General features: G+C 43.9%; 1 protein-coding gene across 1 annotated transcript in view; it reads right to left on the bottom strand.

Annotated features, from left to right (window-relative positions):
• Nucleotides 1-23,390, bottom strand: part of LOC137372723 (putative ferric-chelate reductase 1) — a 61,701-nt gene that overhangs the window by 28,425 nt on the left and 9,886 nt on the right. Inside the window, exons 2-7 of the mRNA XM_068036874.1 lie at nt 11,730-11,926; nt 9,554-9,699; nt 8,990-9,084; nt 5,878-6,022; nt 4,302-4,484; nt 2,527-2,625 (exon numbers count right to left, since the gene is read on the bottom strand). Of these exons, the coding sequence (XP_067892975.1) occupies nt 2,527-2,625; nt 4,302-4,484; nt 5,878-6,022; nt 8,990-9,084; nt 9,554-9,699; nt 11,730-11,925 (864 nt within the window). The 5' untranslated portion in view covers nt 11,926. The remainder of the gene's footprint in view (nt 1-2,526; nt 2,626-4,301; nt 4,485-5,877; nt 6,023-8,989; nt 9,085-9,553; nt 9,700-11,729; nt 11,927-23,390) is intronic.

Raw genomic sequence — 23,390 nt, forward strand, 5'->3', positions numbered from 1 at the left:
TAGAATTTCAAACTTTGCCTATGATACCAAACTTGGAGGAGTGATAAACAGTGAGGATGATACAAATCGCCTGCAACAGGACGTAGATAGGCTAGCAGATGGGCAGACAAATGGCAGGTGGAATTTAATACAGACAAGTGTGAGGTGATGCATTTTGGCAAAAGGGATAGATAGGGTGGGGCAATATAGAGTAAATGGTCCAGTTCTAAAGTGTGTGCAGGAACAGAGGGACCTGGAGGTGCATGTGCATCGATCTTTGAAGGTGGCAGGATATTGAGAGAGTGGTTAGTAAGGCATTTGGGATCTTCAGCTTCATAAATAGAGGCATAGTATATAAAAGCAGATAGGTTATGCTGAACCTTTATAAAGCTCTGGTTAAGCCCCAACTAAAGTATTGCATCCAGTCCTTGTCACCACAATTTAGGAAAGATGTGAGGGTCCTTGAGGGAGTGCAGAGGAGATTTACCAGAATGGTTCCAAGGATGGGGGATTTTAGTTACAAGGTTAGGTTGGAAAAGCTGGGGTTGTTCTCCTTGGAGTAAAGAAGATTGAGGGAAGATTTGGTAGAGGTGTACAAGATTATGCCAGACTTAGATAAGGTAAACAAGGAAAAACTGTTCCCATTAACTGATGGTACAAGGAGTAGGGGACATGGATTGAAGGCTTTGGACAAGAGATGCAGGGGGAATGTGAGGAAGAGCTTTATTTTTAACCCGGCGAGTGGTAATGACCTGGAGCTTGATGTCCATGAGGGTGGTGGAAATGGAAACAATGATTTCAAAAGGAAATTGGATGGGCACTTGAAGGAGTTAAACTTGCAGGGCTATGGAAATTGAGCAGGGGAGCGGGACTGACTGGATTGCTCCGCGGCAAGCCGCCATGGACTCAAAGGCCTTATGGCCTCCTTCTGTGCTGTAAATGACTCTATGTTATGTGATAAAGCACGGGGCATGTTGTTGCACTAAGGTAGTCTTGTGTGTTTCCATTTCATCATGACAAAAGGCAGGAGGATGGATACAAGGGTTACCAAAGCAAAGGAGTGTCTTGGGGAAGAGTGTGTCAGGTGGAGACTGTGGAGACTCTGGAGCCTTGCAATGTTTGCACCATTGGAAGGTTGCTGACTTTTGATCTTAACGGACGCTTTATGGTTAGAGTGGCCAGAGTATCTCTGCCATCCTGATGAGCGCTTCACCTCCTGAGCCTGCCATGGCGACATCCCTGCAAAGTATGGGACAGTTCTCCAGTTTTCCTTCAGCTTCCACCTCTGAAGAGGTGCTGTGCCATTCCAGCGCTTTTCCCTCTTCAAGCTCCACACCATTCTGGAGGACCATGCTATGGAGAGCATAGCAGACCAACACAATGCATGAGACCCTTGAGGGAGTGTACTGGAGGGAACCACCCAACTGATCAAGGCACCTGAACCTCATCTTCAGGAGGCTAATGATCTGCTCAATGATGAACCTTGCACTCAGGTGCATCAACCTCCGTGGCAGGTTACACACCGGTGTCATCAGCCATCTCCTCAAGGGATAAGCCTTAGCCACTAATAGCTACCCCTGAATTTCCGATTGCTCCACAAAGAGCTGTGGCACCTGCGATTGCTGGAGGATGAAGGTGTCATGGCAGTTTACAGGATAGCGTGCACACACCTTCCTTTCAATTGGAATGTGGAGTCTTTCTGAACTCCCCTCTCAGGAACCCATGAAGCCTGTATGCAGAAGAATCCACAACCCACGCCCCACAAAAACACCCTTGTCCAGACTGAAGAGATATTACAGACAATTTCCTTGTGCTGTACAACTGGTTGCCTGTGAATGAGGGTCTTCTGAGCCTTTCCTCTTCAATGGTGCCATTTGCTGCTGTTCTGCCATCCTGACTCGTTCTGTGCTGAGTTATCGCCTCCTCCTCCCTGTTATGGTTGGCATCCTGTGTGGATCCCTTCATAAGAAAATTCCAAACTAGCCCTTAAAGAGCTGATAACAGCTTGTTAACAACCTGAACTAGCCATTTATACATTTTGGCCGGGTTGTCTCTTCTCGTTCTCCTCGGAGCCTTGTAAACTTTCAGTGTTTTGGTTTCATGTCAGGAAACCGGCACATTAACCTGGGGGCAGGTTTAAGCATCTGCCCACCCTGTTCCCACCCTCACATTTAAATAAAAATCCCGATCCATGTTATCAAGGCAAATAGATATAAAAAGAAATACTTGCATGTACATAGCACTTCATCAAATCTCGGGGAAACAAGTGTTCACGCCAATACCTTTTGAATTGTAGTCACTGTTGCTATGTAAGAAAATGTGACATGCAATTTTCACACAGGAAGATGCCATAAGCGGCAACAAAATGGATGACCAGTTAATCTGTTTTAGTGGTGTTAGTTGAGGGATGAATGGTTGCTAGGACAATAGGAGAACTCCCTGCTCACCTTCAAAACATGCAGAAACCTAGGAGGCAGCAACCACATTCAGACAGGTATATAGATCAATTGGGAATATAGTTAGAAAAAATAGCATTGCTGAACCTACCTGTGAGTTCAATATTGGATGTGAACGACCAATGGAATGGGCTGGATTGATCTGTACACTTTGATCATTTACAACACATAAATAGATGTCATCATTACCCTGCAACAGAAGATTGTTAAGTAAATATAAATCACATCTGCAAGTAACCAAGTCCCACTATGTCAATATACCTTCTAATCTATTTGCAGAGTTTTTGTTGCACTGTTTACTTTTTCATTAAAAAGTTTAAATAAGGTTCTAATGCCAACAAATACATTGCAGGCTTGCATGTCCTAATCGTCCCCCTGAAAAATTCATTATTGCTACTGCAGATTTTGTTGAAATCACAGTGTTTGTGGGAAATTGGAGATCTTTGTACCTGACTACTTAAATACTCTGGGAGTGGGAGGGGGTGGATTTTGAGGACTTCCTCTCACCAGGAATGGGGTGGTATCACCATGAAAGTACTAGGAAATGATGTATTGCCCCATTCCCAACATCGTGGTGACTGCCACAAACTGCAACCAGGTTGATGCAGGGCAGCAAGTGCACGCTCCGTCTTGTCTCAGCTGGTGGTCCAGCCAAAGGGAACTCCTAAGGTAAGTTGGGGAGGGGGTGCCAAGGAGCCGAAGTTCTCCCAAAGGTACCACAAAACCAGGCGAGCTCATCACCACCCTTTCTCCCCCTTATCAGGAGCAAGAACAGCCCAGTGTGGCAACAGCACGTTTTTTTTATGTGGAGGCCTGAGAAGGCCCTCAGCGCTTTCCAGCCATACAATAATTAAATAGAATTTACCTTTGGACAGGTCTTTGGCTGCAGAGCCAGCTGATACTAGGTAGTGTGTGCGAAGTGTACCCGCCACCCAGTAATGTGCTAAAATGGCAGATCAGGGTTCTACGTAAGCACTAGGACCTTGATTTGGATGTTAAAAGGATGTCAGGCTCAGGAGTACACTTTGACTGCCTAGCAGTAGGTCTGAGGGACGATAGAAACAACCTCGCTGTCAGCAGGAACGGGCCAGTAATGATTCTGTACCATTTTTGGGTCACCATCGCCCCATTTACAGCAGGTGGGAGATCTCAAAATCATCTCCTTGGTTTCTATTGTAAATTATGCTACTAATTGAATATATGACTATCAGCTGAATGTTTCATAAGATATTACTTTGGCCCCATTTCGCCACCTCATCTGCTAATAAAAAAGTTTATTTCAATGTAACTATTAACCATTTAAAAACATTGGATTCCTTCTAATCCATCATCCTATTAAACGCAATGGGCCATGGAATGTTAATTTAGGGGTATGTTTATATCATCGTCACTGCCAAATGGTTCAATTTTTCACAGCAGCACCAGATCTGCAGTTGGGCCTTGATCTGACTCCGGAGGGGTGGGGGGGGTGGTGGGTGGGGGTGCGGGTGGAGATCCCTAGAAAAGGCAGTCTCACATTGCAGTGTCAAAGCTGGTTTAAAAAGTGCCCTTGAACCTGCTGCACATTTTTAAACTTAACAGGAGTCGCTTTCAATGTTTAGAGAGTATGAACATTCTCACTCACATTCTCAAGACATTTAAATGTCAAATGGCCAAAAGCAAAACTCTGCAGATATCAGTTGGCACAAATGCTGACAACTCTCTCCTAGGCCGGACGATTCCAACTAGAGCCAGAACTAGGAAAGAGATATTGAATGGACTGAACTAATAGCACAGTTGTAGTATAAGCATGTCCATACTCATTGTAAATATTGGCAACTACCTTTATCCAATACAGGGAAAATTTTAATTTTCTATGATACTGACCATCCATTTGTCATCTGACAGGGCAAGAGAGATGTAGCCATTCGAAGGTCCACTTAACTCAAACAGTACTGAAGAGTCTTGCACTGTGAAGGAGAGGAAGAAGCACAGTAGGTCCAGCTCAGGGTCACATCCAGGGGGATTCCGCAAGCAGAATTTTTTACTGCCACATTCCGTCACATTGAACTGGCAACAGAAGAAGCTAAAATGGATCATTTTCCACATGGTTGGTGAATAAGGGTGATAGTTTTTCATTGGTATAAAGCTCAGTACTTAGCATTTCAGAAAGAATTTAACACTAATTCTGGGCACATGCCTGATTCAAAGAAATGGTACTCTCAAAAAGATAGGCCTACAAATTGCCATCGGAGTTCCTGGGCAGGCGATCAGTGCAACACCCGCCAAAGAAAGAGCATAAATGGTTAAAAACAGCCGTTTATCATGAGTGTCTACTGAAGTTACAGCAGGAGACTGGGAAAATCCCTTAGAAATTCTCTGCCAAAGGATTTTGGGGTAAGTGTTTAATCTAACCTCAGAATTTATTTGGCTCCCTGGAATGACTGATTTGACACAGCATGACGTCCCACAAGATCTTCCACTAGGATGAGCAGCATGACTTGCTGCTCAAGTACCATGATTCGACATAAGACGTCTCAGAGACAGTGAAACTTACAGTTTCTGAGTTCATCCGTGTGCTAACAAATCACTCACTGCAACCAATCATCGGTCATATTTATTATTACTTTGAGAAGTGTGACAATTAATGTATTTTCATTCATCTGAGAATCTGATGTGCATTCAATAAAAAGCTACTTTTGAATTAAAAGAGCACAAAATGAAACTTATAGGGGGCAAATCTAACCTAACCTGCCAGTCAGGAATAGAACGATATCAGATGCCACGCTGGTTTTACACCCGCCTGATTTTATTCTCCATTGAAGTTGGAGAGGTAATATTGGGTGGGATATAAAACCAGTGCTCCAACCAATCTTGTGAGTTTCCCGCAAGGTGAGTTACGTTAAATTTACTCCTCCTCACCCACGCCCACCCCAAGTATCACTGGTGGAAATCAGGATCTAAAATTGTTGACCTGAATTTATATTTGATTTAATTTGATGGAAGTTTAATCTCAAGCTTTTCTGGAAAACAGAGAGCTCTTTATTTGAAATTAGGCTTGTAAATCAAAGTTAAAGTTTTCAAAGGTATGTGAATTAATTTGCTGTGCAAGACTGATCTCACTACATAGATATTACATTATCAGCTCCACGAGGCTGCTTTTCTGATGTTGTGCTGCCAATGAGAATCCTCGTCTATCGTCTGTACATAGTGTGAAATCCCAAGAAAGGTTCCCACAATATCCCATCCAAAACTTGCAGCTCAATTTCAAATAAAGTATGACTTGTTATGCAGAAAGGCACAAGATCAATTTTCATAAAATAAAATCCAACTTCAGCGCAAATTCAGAAAATCTTCACATGTTTACTCAAAACATGGATCAAAATTATGTTGAAACATCCCTTTCCATCTCTCCCCCTTGAAATCCAACACCCTATCCTGAATCTATTTGGAGGGCACTTACTGGTTTAGTCAGCTTGGAGGTAATTGGCAGGATTGGTGGAGATTCTGTTGTCGTCTGTACTGGAAGAGGAGGGGCATTTAGTTGAGAAACTACTGGACCATGTAATTTCACCCAGTAAATGTTGAATTTCTGAACGATCGTGACGCTGAAATGAAGAATGATGAAGTTAAGGGAGAAATTCAATCTTGTTTTGCCCATTTTTCAGTCAGAAGACAAGGGAAATACTTACCAAAGGATGATGGGGTCAATCTCCCATGCTAAACTCTCCTGATACGAACAACCTGATTGAGCACTTCCAAATTTCAACTGATATCAATTCTCCCTCTCTGCAGCTAAACTCTCCTAATACTTCAAAGTCATCTGGAAAATGAGGAGAGCCCTAAACTGATAATTGTTTCTGATTTTGCTACAAATAGCAACAAAAGAAATTTATCCCAAGAGTTAACTGCAGATGCAGGTCCTCCAATACAATAAAGGTAAATCTGTCAATGGGGTAGGTTTTGATCTTCACTGACTGGGTGAATATCTGGTGGGGTGGATTACATGCCCTTTATGGAATCCAGCCTTCACTGCTTATTAGTCCATTGAAATCAATGGAATAACAATGAGGCAGTTTCTATATAGGGTACAATTCACACTGCTAGATTACTGCCTGGGCAGTGAAGATGAAAATCAAGTTCAATTAGCCCAAAGTACTGCATTAAAGCTCTTGCATGCAGTAAATACAGTTAACATTTCTTTATTCTGTATTGATCAAGTATTGTAATATTTTACTGGAAAAAGTCAAGGTAGAGAATTTGCACAGAATAACACCTTACACTTTCATAAGTAGTAAAACAAGGGTAATATCAATAAAAACATTTTTGAGCCACAGACGCCAAGCCACAAAAGGAGATAGCAGGAAAGATGATAGAGACTCCCCATAGCCTATCCATCATCTAAAAAGCACAAGTCAGGAGTGTGATGGAATACTCTCCACTTGCCTGGATGGGCGCAGCTCCAACACTCAAGAAGCTCGATGCCATCCAGGACAAAGCAGCCCGCTTGATCGGAACCCCATCCACCACCTTGAACATTTACTCCATCCTCCACCAGCGCACAGTGGCAGTAGTGTGTACCCTCTACAAGACGCACTGCAGCAACGCACCAAGGCTACTCAAGCAGCACCTTCCAAACCCGCGACCTCTACAACCGAGAAGGACAAGGGAAGCAGAAGCATGGAAACACCACCACCTGCAAGTTCCCCTCCAAGCCACACACTATCCTGACTTGGAATTATATTGCTGTTCCTTAACTATCACTGGATCAAAAACATGGAACTCCCTTCCTAACCTCACTGTGGGCGTACCTGCACCAGAGGGACTGCAGCAGTTCAAGGTGGCTGCTCACCAGCACCTTCTCAAGGGCAATTAGGGATGGACAACAAATGCCGACATTGCTCACATCCCATGAAACATTAAAAATAGGTTTTAAGGAGCATCTTAAAAGAGGAGAAAAAGAGGTAGAGAGGCAGTGTGATTAAGGAGGGAATTCCACGGCTTCGGGCCATGGCAACTGAGATCATGGTTGTCAATGGTGCAGTGATAATAATCAGGGCTGCACAAGAGTCTGGAATTGGAAGAATGCAGAGATCTTGATGGCTTGTGTGGCGAGAGGAGGCTACGGGGATAGGGAGATGTGAGACCACGGAGGGCTTGGAAACAAGGATGTGGATTTTAAAATGGAAGCATTGCTGGATCAGGAGCCAATGACGATTATCAAGCACAGAGATGATGGCTAATAGATGAGTTTTGGATGACCTAGGGTGGAAAATGGGAGGCCAGCCAGGCCAGCATTGAAATGGACAATTCTAGAGGGAACAAAGGCATGGATGAAGGTTTCAGGAGCAAATGAGTTGAGGCAGGGCCAGAATCAAGCAATGTTATGGAGTTGGAAGTTGGTGATGGTGCAGATTGTAGTTGAAAAATCTTCTCGGGTCAAACACAACACCAAAGCAGCAAACAGTCTCGCTCAGCTTAAGACTGTTGGAAATAGTGCTCAGGGAATAGAGTTTGTGGTAGGGACCAAAGACAATATTTAGCTGGGGGAAATTTCTGCTGATCCAATATTGGATGTCAGACAAGCAATGTGATAAATCAGAGACAGTTGGTGGGGTTTAAAGAGGTGGGATAGAGCTGAGTGTCATTGTCAGATGTGTAGAACCTGATGATGTGTTTTTGGATGATATAGCCGAGGGGTAGCATGTAGATGAGAAGTAGTATGGGGTCCTTGGGGGTCTCTGGAGGAAAAAGTGCAGGAGTGGGAAGAGAAGCCTTTGCAGCTGATTCTCTGGCTACAATTAGATACATACTGGAACCAAGCTGGACAGTTCCACCCAGCTGGATGACAGAGGAGAGGTTTTGGAGGAGGATGGTTTAGCCAACTGTATTGAAGGCTGCAGGTAGTTCGAGAAGGATAAGGAGTATAAGTGTATCACAGTCACAGTCACAAACAATATTATTTGAGACTTTGACAGGGATTGTTTCAGTACTGTGGCCAGGCTGGAAAGTTGATCAGAGGGATTCAAACTTGGATACTGGACAAGCAGCATTCCATTGCTGAATGTGAACACCCATCATCCACTGCCATTGTTGCAACATACTTATACATTAGGCCTCCATTTACAGTAGAAAAAGTAATGGAATTGTATTGAATTATTTTATTCTTGTAGATGCAAAATAAAATGAATGGTTCCCAAGTGATTAAATTCCAGGATCTGTTTTGCTATTGCTGTTATTAGTCCCTTTATGTCACTATTTAATGACATTCAGTTGAGAGGTGTGTAGCAAGTGGAAAGAATGTATAGTAGGATCACTGATGGATAAAAGCAGTACCAAATATGTAACTAATTCATATCACAGTAAAATATGATAATCTGGGTAACACACAGATTCCCCCATGCACATTAACTGATGTTGCACTCACACTTACACTAATTGCATGTTGTATCTCCATCTTAGACCTGCACCAAAGACTCACTGCTGAACAATGTGGAAAGTTATCCTAATTCATTACAAAGACAGATTTGATTTATCTAGTGAATGCTGTTTGTTAAATGTACTGCATTGCTTACAGGAATTGGATGTGATCTGGTTTTGTTACGGGTGGATTCCACAGCACCACAATTGTGTGTTTTCCTGTTGAACTTGTGTGACTGACTGCAGAGTCCTATGGAAGAGAGACAAGAGCTCAACACAAGCTTGGTCCATACAATAAATATATTCAGCACTTCGAAACATTTCACTTTTTACTTTCTGTCTAGTCTGACACTTTAATGTTCAAACATTCCATAAAATTACTACATGTGATTAACTACATGCTGACTTTAAGTTAAAGGCGCTATATAAATGCAAGTTGTTGTTGTTAAACTGCAAAACATAAAAGATTTACAAAATCACAGAATAAATCTGGATGAGGAAGGCGTTTGAGCTTATTATAGCTCATCCAGTTAAAAAAAAAATCTATATTCCGTCATCACTTCTAGCCACTTACTTTCACCCCTGCCCCCAAGTACCTTTTTCATAAATTTAAAATTAAAATGAAGATATCTGCTGTTTATCTGACCAATAGTACAAAATTCCAGATGGATTTTGAAGAATTTCTATTATATGTATAGAATTGACAAGCAGGTACACACTTTTACATCTCCACATGTCAGGAGCTGGGAGTTCTTATCAATAACAGTAAAGGTTCCAACAGGCCCACCATTCAGGTCAGCAGCATCTCGTGCTTGTATAAAAAATCCTTGGAATGAAGTTCCAGACTGTCTCACAGTGAGTGTAACTGAAACCAAGGGAAAACAGCATCAGTCTGGAAGAAAAAGTTCAACATGTGAGCAGCCACTATTGCTGGGGTATACTAAGAGGAGCGACAAAGGGGCAGAAGACATTTCCCCATCAAAAGGAGAGGAAGGTAACTGGGATAGTCATCCCAGGCTATTTCTTCATGATCAGACCAAGAGCAGTATCGCCCAAGTCCTGGAAACAGGCCTGTCACACCAGCTGCTGAATGGTGAGTAAAGCAAAATAAATGTGAAATACAGGGGAACATAGCATTTCTAAATGAAATCCCTCTCTAACAGCTATAGTCCACTACAGTTCCTGCTCGGGTCATGGTCCAGTATTAGCACTGCTCTATTGCTTGATCTGCTTATGAAAGTGTATTTTCTGAAACTGCTTACACTTATTCATTCAGTTATTAAATTGGTTATGCGGGAAGGGAGTCAATGGCATTAAAGTCCTGCTACCCGATCCGAACCTGACGATATGTGTCGGGTTCGGGTCAGGTCGGGTTGCACTTCCGGGTCCGGCATTTGGGCTCGGGTCAGGCTCGTTCGGACATGCTGTATCACAGGTAAGTGGCTCCAATGTTAATTTAATTTTTGGACTAGAAAGGTGGTTTTGTTACAGTTATTTTAAGCTTGTGCAGATCAGCACCAAAGTGAAAAATGGAAGGTAAGTTAGCTGATGGTCAGGTGGGGCGAGGGACAAAATGGAAGGACTTGGGTGGGATGTGGTTCTGTCAGGCTCGGGTCAGGTTTTTTTTTCAGACCCGAGCAGGCCTTTAAATGGCATCACATTTTAAAAATTGATTGTTCCTCCATGTTATTTAATTAACCCTCCACAACTTTTTTTGTTTCGTGTCCCCTTCTCTAACCATTACAGCATTTGTTGTGGAGGAGATGATCAGGTGAATAGTTGTTCGGTCTTGGGCACTGTCCCTTTTTAGTAATCATGGCAGGTCTAGGAAACTGGATAATTGATCTGGCTGAAGTTGACAATCCACCATGAGGATTTATGGGCACAATGACACTTTCTGTCAGTCTGATGCTTATTGATATTACAAGTTGCTGTACCAAAAGATTAACCAGTTGTGTCATATTCAGGTATAGTAGCAAAGTGGTTTTGTTACTGGACTAGTAATCCAGAGGCCTGGACTAATGATCTAGAGACCCAAGTTCAAATCCTACCACAGCAGCTGGGGAATTTAAATTCAGTAAATTAAATAAATCTGGAATAAAAAGCTAGTATCAGACAATATTCCTGCTAAACTGTGCAGGTGTGTGCCTATGCAGCAACCTGGAAGGTACCATGCAGGCCTTGTTCTGTGATAAATCCACACATGTGTGGTTGTGCAAGAAGGTGTAAAAGGAGCGTGTACTGAAAAAAATGCCTGCATAGAACAACTAAATTTTAAAGTGGGCATTGGTATCAGTAATGGTGACTACTGGATTACTGGAATGCTGTAAAAATCCATCTGGTTCACTAATGGACTTTAGGGAAAGGAATCTGCCGTCCTTACATGGTCATGGCCTATATGTGACTCCAGACCCACAGTAATATGGTTAACTCTTAAATGCCCTCTGAAATGGCCTAGCAAGCTACTCAGTTATACCGAACTGCCACAACAAAGGGTTGCGGAATTTCAAGAAGGCAACTCACCACCACCTTCTCAAGGGCAATTAGGGACGGGCAACAAATACTGGCCTTGTCAGTGAGACCCACATCCCATGAATAGATAATAGATAGAAAAACATTTAGGCTTATGTAGAGCGTAAATGCCAACATAGACCAGTTGGGCTGAATGGCCTGTTTCTGTACTGTAGACTCAATGCAACATTCTTATATTTATTCCAAAGCAGTATGAAAGTAAACCAACATTAACAGAAAGCATTCCAAAATATTACACTGTGGCAAATAATCTGTACTTTAACACAGATCAAATGAATTTGCACAGACAAAATTAATATAACCTATAATCAATTGTAGTATAAGATTTGAAAATACTTTTTTGACTGTTAAACATGTCTGTACCTTTTATCTGATCCTTTGAGTTGAACACATCTTTGTCCACTGTGATAATGGCAGGGCTGGATGACGTCTGAGGAAAGCTGCCATGCTTTGGAGTCATGGTGTCACAAGCAATGGTTACCTGACCATTTCCATAGCCAACTATGGGTTCCACAAAGATGCTAAGTACAGCAAACATACCAGGAATATATAGTCCCATACTAGTGTGGAATCAGAAAAGAATGGTTTTAATTGGTGCTGATTTATGTTGGTCTCCCAGAAGTTAATTCGAACAATAAGCAAACAGTAATATTTATACCATTAATGATAATCAAGAATCTCATCGTTAAAGCTAATTCATCGTGGTTAAGAAGTAACATTCATTTATCTAGTTGTTGGCCTTGACTTGGTGTTAGCACTCTCACCTCTGATTCAGAAGGTTATGTGTTCACGCCTGCTCCAGAGACATGATTACATAACCCACTCCTATACTATTACCTCTGCTATCCTCCAAGGATCTATCCTTGACCCCCTTCTATTTCTCATTTACATGCTGCCCCTCGGCAACATCATCTGAAAATATAACATCAGTTTCCATATGTATGCTGATGCCACCCAGCTCTATCTCAACTCCTTCACTGCCTCTACAATGTCTGGCTGCTTGTCTGACATCCAGTACTAGATGAGCAGAAATTTCCTCCAATTATATAGTGGGAAGACTGAAGCCATTATCTTCAGTCCCCCCACCCCCAACAAACTCCATTCCCTAGCTAACGACTCCATCCCTCTCCCTGGCCACTGTCTGAGGCTCAACCAGACATTTCTCAACTTTGGTATCATAGTTGACCCTGAGCTGAGCTTCTGACCAAAAATCCGTGCTAGCACTAAGACAGCCTACTTCCAGCTCTGTAACATTGCCCGACTCTGCCCCTGCCTCAGCTCATCTGCTGCCAAAACCCACATCCATGCCTTTGTTAACTCTAGATTTTACTATTCCAAAGCACTCCGGGCCAGCCTCCCAGCTTCCATGCTCCGTAAAGTTGAGGTCACCCAAAATTCTGCTGCTCATTTCCTAACTTGCACCAAGTTCCATTCACCCATCACCCCTATGCTTACTGAGCTACATTGGCTCCTGGTTAAGTAACACCCTGATTTTAAGATTGTCATCCATATTTTCAAATCCCTCCTTGACCTCACCTCTCCTTATTTTTAGAACCTCCTTCAGCCCTACAACCTCCGAGATATCGGTGCTCCTCCAATTCTGGTGTGTTATTCATCTCTGATTAGTGGCTCTGTCTTAAGCTGTTGAGCCTCCAAGCTTTGGAATTCCCTCCCTAAACCTTTCCACCTCTTCTTTCTTCTTTAAGATACTCCTTAAAACCTACCTCGTTGTCCAAGCTTATGTTCATCTGCCATAATAACTCCTTATGTGGCTTGGTGTCAAATTTTGTTTGATAATGCTCCTGTGAAGCACCTTGGGACATTTTACTGACATTTTTAGTGTAGTACTGTCTGCCCACTCAGGTGGATGTAAGAGATCCCCTGCCAATATTTCATAAACAGTATAGTGTCCTGGCCAATGCTGCTTTCTTTCTCATGAAAAACTTTTAGAGATGATTTCACCAGTTAATATAGTAGTGCATGAGTTGTGGGCTTTCTTAAAAATTTGTTCATAATGTGGGTGTTGCTGGCCAGCCTAGCATTTATTGCCCATCCCTAATTGCCCTTGAGAAGGTGGTGGTGAGCTGCCATCTTGAACCACTGCAGTCCTTGGGGTGTAGGTACACCGACAGTGTTGTTAAGATCGGAGTTCCAGGATTTTGACCCAGCGACAATGAAGGAACAGCAATATAGTCAGACCAATATAATCAAACCAAGTCAGAGGCTTGCGAGGATGCTTGCAGGTGGTGTTCCCATGCATCTGCTGCCCTTGTCCTTCTTGGTGGTGGAGGTTGTGTGTTTGGAAGGTGCTGTCGAGGGAGCCTTGGTGAGTTGCTGCAGTGCATCTTGTAGAGGGTACACAGTGCTGCCATTGTGCGTCAGTGATGAAGCAAGTGAACGTTGAAGATGGTGGATGGGCTGCTTTGTCCTGGATGATAGAGCTTCGCGAGTGTTGTTGGAGCTGCACTCATCGAGGCAAGTGGAGAGTATTCCATCACACTCCTGACTTGTGCCTTGTAGATGGTGGACAGGCTTTGGGGAGTCAGGAGGTGAGTTACTCGCCACAGAATTCCCAGCCTTTGACTTGCTCTTGTAGCCACAGTATTTATGTGGCTGGTCCAGTTCAGTTTCTGGTCAATGGTAACCCCCAGGATGTTGACAGTGGGGGATTCAGCAATGGCATACCATTGAACATCATGGAGAGATAGTTAGATTCTCTCTTGTTGGAGATGGTCATTGCCTGGCAATTGTGTGGCGCGACTGTTACTTACCACTTATCAGCCCAAGCCTGGATGTTATCCAGGTCTTTCTGCATCTGGACACAGGCTGCTTCATTATCCGAGGAGTCACAAATGGTGCTGAACATTGTGCAATCATCTGCGAACAACCCCACTTCTGACCTCAAGATGGAGAGAAGGTCATTGATGAAGCAGCTGAAGAGGCTTGTGCCGAGGACACTACCCTGAGGAATTCCTGCAGTGATGTCCTGGGGCTCAGGTGATTGACCTCCAACAACCACAACCATCTTCCTTTGCACTAGATATGACTCCAACCAGCGGAGAGTTTTCCCCGATTCCCATTGATTCCAGTTTTGCTAGGGCTCCTGATGCCATATTCGGTCAAATGCAGCCTTGATGTCAAAGGCAGTCACTCTCACCTCACCTCTAGATTTCAGCTCTTTTGTCCATGTTTGGACAAAGGCTGTAATGAGATCAGGAGCTGGATAATTGGGGCTCTTTCTGGGGTAGGTGGGACCTCTACAAACAGATGGTCTTCACCTGAACCAGAGGGGTACCAATATCCTGGGGGGAAGATTTGCCAGTGCTCTTCGGGGGGAGTTTAAACTAATTCAGCAGGGGAATTGGAACCTAAATTGTAGTTCCAGTGTACAGGATGTTGAGAGTAGTGAGGTCAGGGATAAGGTTACAAGGACGCAAGAGGGCACTGGCAAGCAAGAACCTGGTTTAAAGTGTGTCTACTTCAACGCCAGGAGCATCCGGAATAAGGTGGGTGAGCTTGCAGCATGGGTTGGTACCTGGGATCTCGATGTAGTGGCCATTTCGGAGACATGGGTAGAGCAGGGGCAGGAATGGATGTTGCAGGTTCCGGGATTTAGATGTTTCAGTAAGAACAGAGAAGATGGTAAAAGAGGGGGGGGGGTGTGGCATTGTTAATCAAGGAGAGTATTACAGCGACAGAAAGGACATTTGAGGACTCGTCTACTGAGGTAGTATGGGCCGAGGTTAGAAACAGGAGAGGTGAGGTCACCTTGTTGGGAGTCTTTTATAGACCTCCGAATAGTCCAGAGATGTAGAGGAAAGGATAGCGAAGATGATTCTCGACAGGGGCGAGAGTAACAGGGTAGTTGTTATGGGGGACTTTAACTTTCCAAATATTGACTGGAAATACTATAGTTCGAGTACTTTAGATGGGTCAGTTTTTGTCCAGTGTGTGCAGAAGGGTTTTCTGACACAGTATGTAGACAGGCCAACCAGGGGCGATGCCACATTGGATTTGGTACTGGGTAATGAACCCGGCCAGGTGTTAGATTTAGATGTAGGTGAGCACTTTGGTGATAGTGATCACAATTCGGTTAGGTTTACCTTAGCGATGGGCAGGGACAGGTATATACCGCAGGGCAAGAATTATAGCTGGGGGAAAGGAAATTATGATGCGATTAGGCAAGATTTAGGATGCGTAGGATGGGGAAGGAAACTGCAGGCGATGGGAACAATCGAAATGTGGAGCTTATTCAAGGAGCAGCTACTGCGTGTCCTTGATAAGTATGTCCCTGTCAGGCAGGGAGGAAGTTGTCGAGCGAGGGAGCCGTGGTTTACTAAAGAAGTTGAAGCGCTTGTCAAGAGGAAGAAGAAGGCTTATGTTAGGATGAGACGTGAAGGCTCAGTTAGGGCGCTTGAGAGTTACAAGATAGCCAGGAAGGATCTAAAGGGAGAGCTAAGAAGAGCAAGGAGAGGACACGAGAAGTCATTGGCGGATAGGATCAGGGAAAACCCTAAGGCTTTCTATAGGTATATCAGGAATAAAAGAATGACTAGAGTTAGATTAGGGCCAATCAAGGATAGTAGTGGGAAGTTGTGTGTGGAATCAGAGGAGATAGGGGAAGCGTTAAATGAATATTTTGCGTCAGTATTTACAGTCGAGAAAGAAAATGTTGTCGAGGAGAATACTGAGATTCAGGCTACTAGGCTAGATGGGATTGATGTTCACAAGGAGGAGGTGTTAGCAATTTTGGAAAGTGTGAAAATAGATAAGTCCCCTGGGCCAGATGGGATTTATCCAAGGATTCTCTGGGAAGCTAGGGAGGAGAATGCAGAGCCTTTGTCCTTGATCTTTATGTCGTCATTGTCGACAGGAATAGTGCCGGAAGACTGGAGGATAGCAAATGTTGTCCCCTTGTTCAAGAAGGGGAGTAGAGACAGCCCTGGTAATTATAGACCTGTGAGCCTTACTTCGGTTGTGGGTAAAATGTTGGAAAAGGTTATAAAAGACAGGATTTATAATCATCTTGAAAAGAATAAGTTCATTAGAGATAGTCAGCACGGTTTTGTGAAGGGTAGGTCGTGCCTCACAAACCTTATTGAGTTTTTTGAGAAGGTGACCAAACAGGTGGATGAGGGTAAAGCAGTGGATGTGGTGTATATGGATTTCAGTAAGGCGTTTGATAAGGTTCCCCATGGTAGGCTATTGCAGAAAATATGGAAGTATGGGGTTGAAGGTGATTTAGAGCTTTGGATCAGAAATTGGCTAGCTGAAAGAAGACAGAGGGTGGTGGTTGATGGCAAATGTTCATCCTGGAGTTTAGTTACTAGTGGTGTACCGCAAGGATCTGTTTTGGGGCCACTGCTTTTTGTCATTTTTATAAATGACCTGGAAGAGGGTGTAGAAGGGTGGGTTAGTAAATTTGCGGATGACACTGAGGTCGGTGGAGTTGTGGATAGTGCCGAAGGATAGGGTACAGAGGGACATAGATAGGCTGCAGAGCTGGGCTGAGAGATGGCAAATGGAGTTTAATGCGGAAAAGTGTGTGGTGATTCACTTTGGAAGGAGTAACAGGAATGCAGAGTACTGGGCTAATGGGAAGATTCTTGGTAGTGTAGATGAACAGAGAGATCTTGGTGTCCAGGTGCATAAATCCCTGAAGGTTGCTACCCAGGTTAATAGGGCTGTTAAGAAGGCATATGGTGTGTTAGCTTTTATTAGTAGGGGGATCGAGTTTCGGAGCCACGAGGTCATGCTGCAGCTGTACAAAACTCTGGTGAGACCGCACCTGGAGTATTGCGTGCAGTTCTGGTCACCGCATTATAGGAAGGATGTGGAAGCTTTGGAAAGGGTGCAGAGGAGATTTACTAGGATGTTGCCTGGTATGGAGGGAAGGTCTTCCGAGGAAAGGCTGATTGACTTGAGGTTGTTTTCGTTGGAGAGAAGGAGGAGGAGAGGTGACTTAATAGAGACATATAAGATAATCAGAGGGTTAGATAGGGTGGATAGTGAGAGTCTTTTTCCTCGGATGGTGATGGCAAACACGAGGGGACATAGCTTTAAGTTGAGGGGTGATAGATATAGGACAGATGTCAGAGGTAGTTTCTTTACTCAGAGAGTAGTAGGGGCGTAGAACGCCCTGCCTGCCGCAGTAGTAGACTCGCCAACTTTAAGGGCATTTAAGTGGTCATTGGATAGGCATATGGATGAAAATGGAATAGTGTAGGTCAGACGGTTTCACAGGTCGGCGCAACATCGAGGGCCGAAGGGCCTGTACTGCGCTGTAATGTTCTAAAATTCTAAAAAAGAGTGGCCCTGGCAGAACCCAAACTGAGTGTCAGTGAGCAGGTTATTGCTAAGCAAGTGCCACTTCCACCATTTTACTGATAATTGAGTGTAGACTGATTGGGTGGTAATTGGCCGGGTTGGATTTCTCCTGCTTTTTGTGTATAGGACATTCTTCAGCAGTTTTACACATTGCCGGGTAGATGCCAGTGTTGTAGCTGTACTGGAACAGCTTGGCTAAAGGCGCGGCTAGTTCTGCAGCAGGAGTCTTCAGTACTATTGCCAGGATGTTGTCAGGCCTTTGCAGTATCTACCATTACCATCAAGCCAGGAGACCAATCCTGGTTCAATGAAGAGTGCAGGAGGGCATGCCAGAAGCAGCACCAGGCATACCTCAAAATGAGGTGTCAGCCTGGTGAAGATACAACGCAGGACCACTTGTGTGCCAAACTGCGTAAACAGCATGTGATAGACAGAGCTAAATGATCCCATAACCAACGGATCATAAGAACATAAGAACTAGGAGCAGGAGTAGGCAATTCAGCCCCTCGAGCCTGCTCCACCATTCAATTCGATCATGGTTGATCTCATCTCAGCCTCAACTCCACTTTCCTGCCCGTTCTCCATAACCCTTCAACCCATTACTAATTAAAAACCCTGTCTATCTCCTCCTTAAATTTATTCAATGACCCGGCACCCACCACACTCTGGGGTAGTGAATTCCACAGACTCACGACCCTTTGAGAGAAGTAATTTCTCCTCATCTCTGTTTTTAATCTGCCACCCCTTATCCTAAAACTATGACCTCTTGTTCTAGATTGCCCCACCGGAGAAAACATCCTCTCTACATCTACTTTGTCAATCCCCTTAATCATCTTATATACCTCAATTAGATCTTCTCTCATTCTTCTAAATTGTAGAAAGTAAAGGCCTAAACTGCTCAATCTCTCTTCATAAGACAAAACCCCATCTCTGGAATCAATCTAGTGAACCTCCTTGAACTACCTCCAATGCAACTACATCCCTCCTCGAGTAAGGGGACCAAAACTGGACGCAATACTCCAGGTGTGGTCTCAATAATGCCTTGGACAGTTGCAGCAACACTTCCCTACTTTTATACTCTATTTCTTTAGCAATAAATGCCAAAATTCCATTTGCCTTCCTTATGACCTGCTGCACCTGCATACCAGTTTTCTGCGATTCATGCACGAGGGCACCCAGATCCCTCTGCACCGAAGCACTCTGAAGTTTCCCTCCATTTAGATAATAATTTGCCTTTCTATTCTTCCAACCAAAATGGATAACCTCACACTTATCCACATTAAACTCCGTCTGCCAAATGTTGGCCCATTCTCCTAACCTATCCATATCCATTTGTAAATTTCTTATTTCTTTATTGCAACTTACTATCCCACCTATTTCAGTGTCATCTGCAAAGTTGGCTATAGTACCTTCTATCCCTGCATCCAAGTTATTAAAATAGATAGTAAATAGTTGGGCCCGAGGACCAAACCCTGTGGCACCCCACTAGTTACATCTTGCCAACCAGAAAAGGACCCATTTATCCTGATTCAATTTTTTCTGTTGGTTAGCCAATCCTCTATCCAAGCTAATAAATTGCCCCGAACCCCATGTGATCTTACCTTGTGTATTAACCTTTTGTGTGGCATCTTATCAAATGCCTTCCTGGAAGTCCAGATATACTACATCTACAGGATCCCCATTATCCACTTTGCTTGTTACATTTTCGAAGAACTCAAACAAATGAGTCAAACATGATTTGCCCTTCATAAAACCATGCTGACTCTGATGGATTGCATTTTGACTTTCTAGATGTCCTTAATAATGGATTCTAACAATTTCCCAATGACAGGTGTTAAACTAACTGGTCTATAGTTTCCTACTTTCTGTCTCCCTCCCTTTTTGAATAAAGGCATTATATTAGCATTTTTCCAATCCACTGGAACTTTCCCCGCATCCAGGGAATTTTGGAATATTATAACCAATGGATTCACTATCTCTGCTGCTACTTCCTTGAAGACCCTAGGATGTAGGCCATCAGGTCCTGGGGCTTGGCTGCCTTCAATCTCAATCGTTTGCTCAGTACTTTTTCCCTAGTGATAATGATTGTTCTAAGTTCCTCCCTTTCTAGAACCTCTGCATTACCTGTTACTATTGGGATGGTACTAGTGTCCTCCACCGTGAAAACTGAGGCCAAAGACTGAATTAGTGTCTCCGCCATTTCTGTGTTCCTCATTATTAACTCCCCAGTCTCATCCTCCAAGAGACCAACATTCACTTTAGCTACTCTCTTCCCTTTTATATACTTATAGAAGATTTTGCTATCAGTTTTTATATTTTGCACTAGTTTTCTTTCATAATTTACCTTTTCTCTTTTTATTACTTTTTTAGTAACCCTTTGTTGATCTTTAAAAGTTTCCCAATCTTCCAGCCTGCCACTGGCCTTTGCAATATGGTATGCCTTAGTTTCTGTCTTTATGTTATCCTTAACTTCCTTGCTTAGCCATGGAAGTTTTTTCCCCCTCTTACAATATTTCTTCCTCTCTGGAATATATTGTAGTTGGGAGGAATTGAATATCTCCTTAAATATCTGCCACTGCTCATCAACTGTCCAACCTTTTAGTCTTCCTGCCCAGTCCACTAGGGCCAAATCTGTCATCATGCCTATGTAATTACCTTAAACACTAGTGTAGGACTCCAGTTTCTCGCCCTCAAACTGAATTTGAAATTCTAGCATGCTATGATCACTCTTCCCTCGAGGATCCTTAACTATGAGATCATTAATTAATCCCATCTCATTGCACAATACCAAGTCCAGAATAGCCTGCTCCCTACTCCACAACATATTTGTCCAAAAAACAATCTCTAATGAACTCTCCCTCGAGGCTACCCTTGCCAATATGATTAATCCAGCCTATGTGCATATTAAAATCACCCATGATTATTGCCATGCCTTTCTTACAAGCCCCGCGTAGTTCCTCGTTTATACTGTGCCCCATTGCGGAACTACAGTTTGGGGACCTGTAAATTACTCCCACCAGGATCTTCTTTCCCTTGCTATTTCTTATTACTACCTAGACTGATTCTACGTCTTGATCTCCAGTGCCTATATTATTTCTCACAACAGCACTGATCTCTTCCTTTACTAACACAGCTACACCACCTCCTTTTCCTTCCTGCCTATCCTTCCGAAATGCTGAGTACCCTAAGATATTCAATTCCCAAACCTGATTTCCCTGTAACCACATCTCAGTAATTGCAACGAGATCATACCCATTTGTCGCTATTTGCGCTGTTAATTCATTAATTTTATTCCAAATGCTTTGTGCATTCAAATATAAAGCCTTTAAGTTTGTTCTATTATCAAATTTCCCTACTCTTGTACGATTCCTTGGTGCAATATGACGTTCACACGTTCTGTCCCTACCTTTTATTTTCTGGTAACAATCAGCCTCATCACTAACCTGCACTCCTACCTTCTCTTTTAACTTTGACTTCCTAATTTTCCATGCAACTGAACCCCACCCCCTCCCCCACTCCCCCACTAGTTAGTTTAAAGCCCTATCTATAGCCCTAGTAATGCAATTTGCCAAGGCTCTGGTCCCAGCATGATTAAGGTGCAGCGCGTCCCATCGGAACAGCTCCGTCCTTCCCCAGTACTGGTGCCAATGCCCCATGAATTCAAACCCATTTCTCCCACACCAATCTTTGAGCCACGCATTTACCTCTTTAATCTTATTGACTCTGTGCCAATTAGCTTGGCTCAGGTAATAATCTCTGGATTTTTGGTTCTGCTTTTTAATTTAGCCCCTACCTGCTCATATTGCCTCAGCAGAACCTCTATCCTCGTTCCACCTATATCGTTGGTACCTATGTGGACCATGACAACTGGATCTTTGATTTTGATTTAGATTTTGATTTAGAGATACAACACTGAAACAGGCCCTTCGGCCCACCGAGTCTGTGCCGACCATTAACCACCCATTTATACTGATCCTACACTAATTCCATATTCCTACCACATCCTCACCTGTCCCTATATTCTCCTACCACCTACCTATACTAGGGACAATTTATAATGGCCAATTTACTTATCAACCTGCAAGTCTTTTGGCTGTGGGAGGAAACCGGAGCACCCGGAGGAAACCCACGCAGACACAGGGAGAACTTGCAAACTCCACACAGGCAGTACCCAGAATTGAACCCGGGTCGCTGGAGCTGTGAGGCTACGGTGCTAACCACTGCGCCACTGTGCTGCCCCAAGTTGCTCTGCAGCCCAGATGAGATATCCTGAACTCTGACACCAGGTAGGCAACACAGCCTTCGGGACTCTCGATCCTGGCCACAGAGAACAGTGTCTATGCCCCTAAATATACTATCCCCGATTATCACTACATTTTTCTTTTCTCCCCGCACTTGAATGGCTCCCTGTACCACGGTGCTATGTTCATCCTAACTACAGTCCCTGCTCTCGTCCACACAGGGAGCAAGAATCTCGAACCTTTTGGACAAGGACAAGATCTAAGCTCTGCAGTCCTGCCACATCCAGCTGTGAATAGTGGTGGACAATTAAACAACTAACTGGAGGAGGTGGCTCCACAAATATCCCCATCCTCAATGATGGGGGAGCCCAGCACATCAGTGCGAAAGATAAGGCTGAAGCATTTGCAACAATCTTCAGCCAGAAGTGCCGAGTTGATGATCCATCTCGGCCTCCTCCTAAAGTCCCCAGCATCACAGATTGACTTCAGCCAATTCGATTCACTCCATGTGATATCAAGAAACGACTGAAGGCACTGGATACTGCAAAGGCTACGGGCCCTGACAATATTCCGGCAATAGTACCTGAAGACCTGTGCTCCAGAACTTGCCGCACCCCTAGCCAAGCTGTTCCAGTACAGGTACAACACTGGCATCTTCCCGGCAATGTGGAAAATTGCACAGGTATGTCCTGTACACAAAAAGTAGGACAAGTCCAAATGGCAAATTACCGTCCCATCAGTCTACTCTCAATCATCATTAAAGTGATGGAAGGTGTCATTGACAGTGGGATCAAGCGGCACTTGCTTAGCAATAACCTGCTCAGTGATGGTTCGTTTGGGTTCCGCCAGGGCCACTCAGCTCCTGACCTCATTACAGCCTTGGTTCAAACATAGATGAATGAGCTGAACTCAAGAGATGAGGTGAGAGTGACTGCCCTTGACATCAAGGCAGCATTTGACCGAATATGGCATCAAGGAGCCCTAGCAAAACTGAAGTCAATGGGAATTGGGGGGAAAACTCTGCGCTGGTTGGAGTCATACCTAGCACAGTGGCGCAGTGGTTAGCACTGCAGCCTCACAGCTCCAGCGACCCGGGTTCAATTCTGGGTACTGCCTGTGCGGAGTTTGCAAGTTCTCGCCGGGTGCTCCGGTTTCCTCCCACAGCCAAAGACTTGCAGGTCGATAGGTAAATTGGCCATTATAAATTGCCCCTAGTATAGGTAGGTGGTAAGGGAAGGTGGAGATGTGGTAGGAATGTAGGATTAGTATAAATGGGTGGTTGATGGTTGGCACAGACCCGGTGGGCCGGAGGGCCTGTTTCAGTGCTGTATCTCTAAATAAATAAAGGAATATGGTTGTGGTTGTTGGAGGTCAATAATCTCAGCTTCAGGCCATCACTGCAGGAGTTCCTCAGGCTAGTGTCCTAGGCCCAACCATCTTCAGCTGCTTCATCAAT

Source organism: Heterodontus francisci, chromosome 8, assembly GCF_036365525.1.
Source record: "Heterodontus francisci isolate sHetFra1 chromosome 8, sHetFra1.hap1, whole genome shotgun sequence".
Classification (NCBI taxonomy): Eukaryota; Metazoa; Chordata; class Chondrichthyes; order Heterodontiformes; family Heterodontidae; genus Heterodontus; species Heterodontus francisci.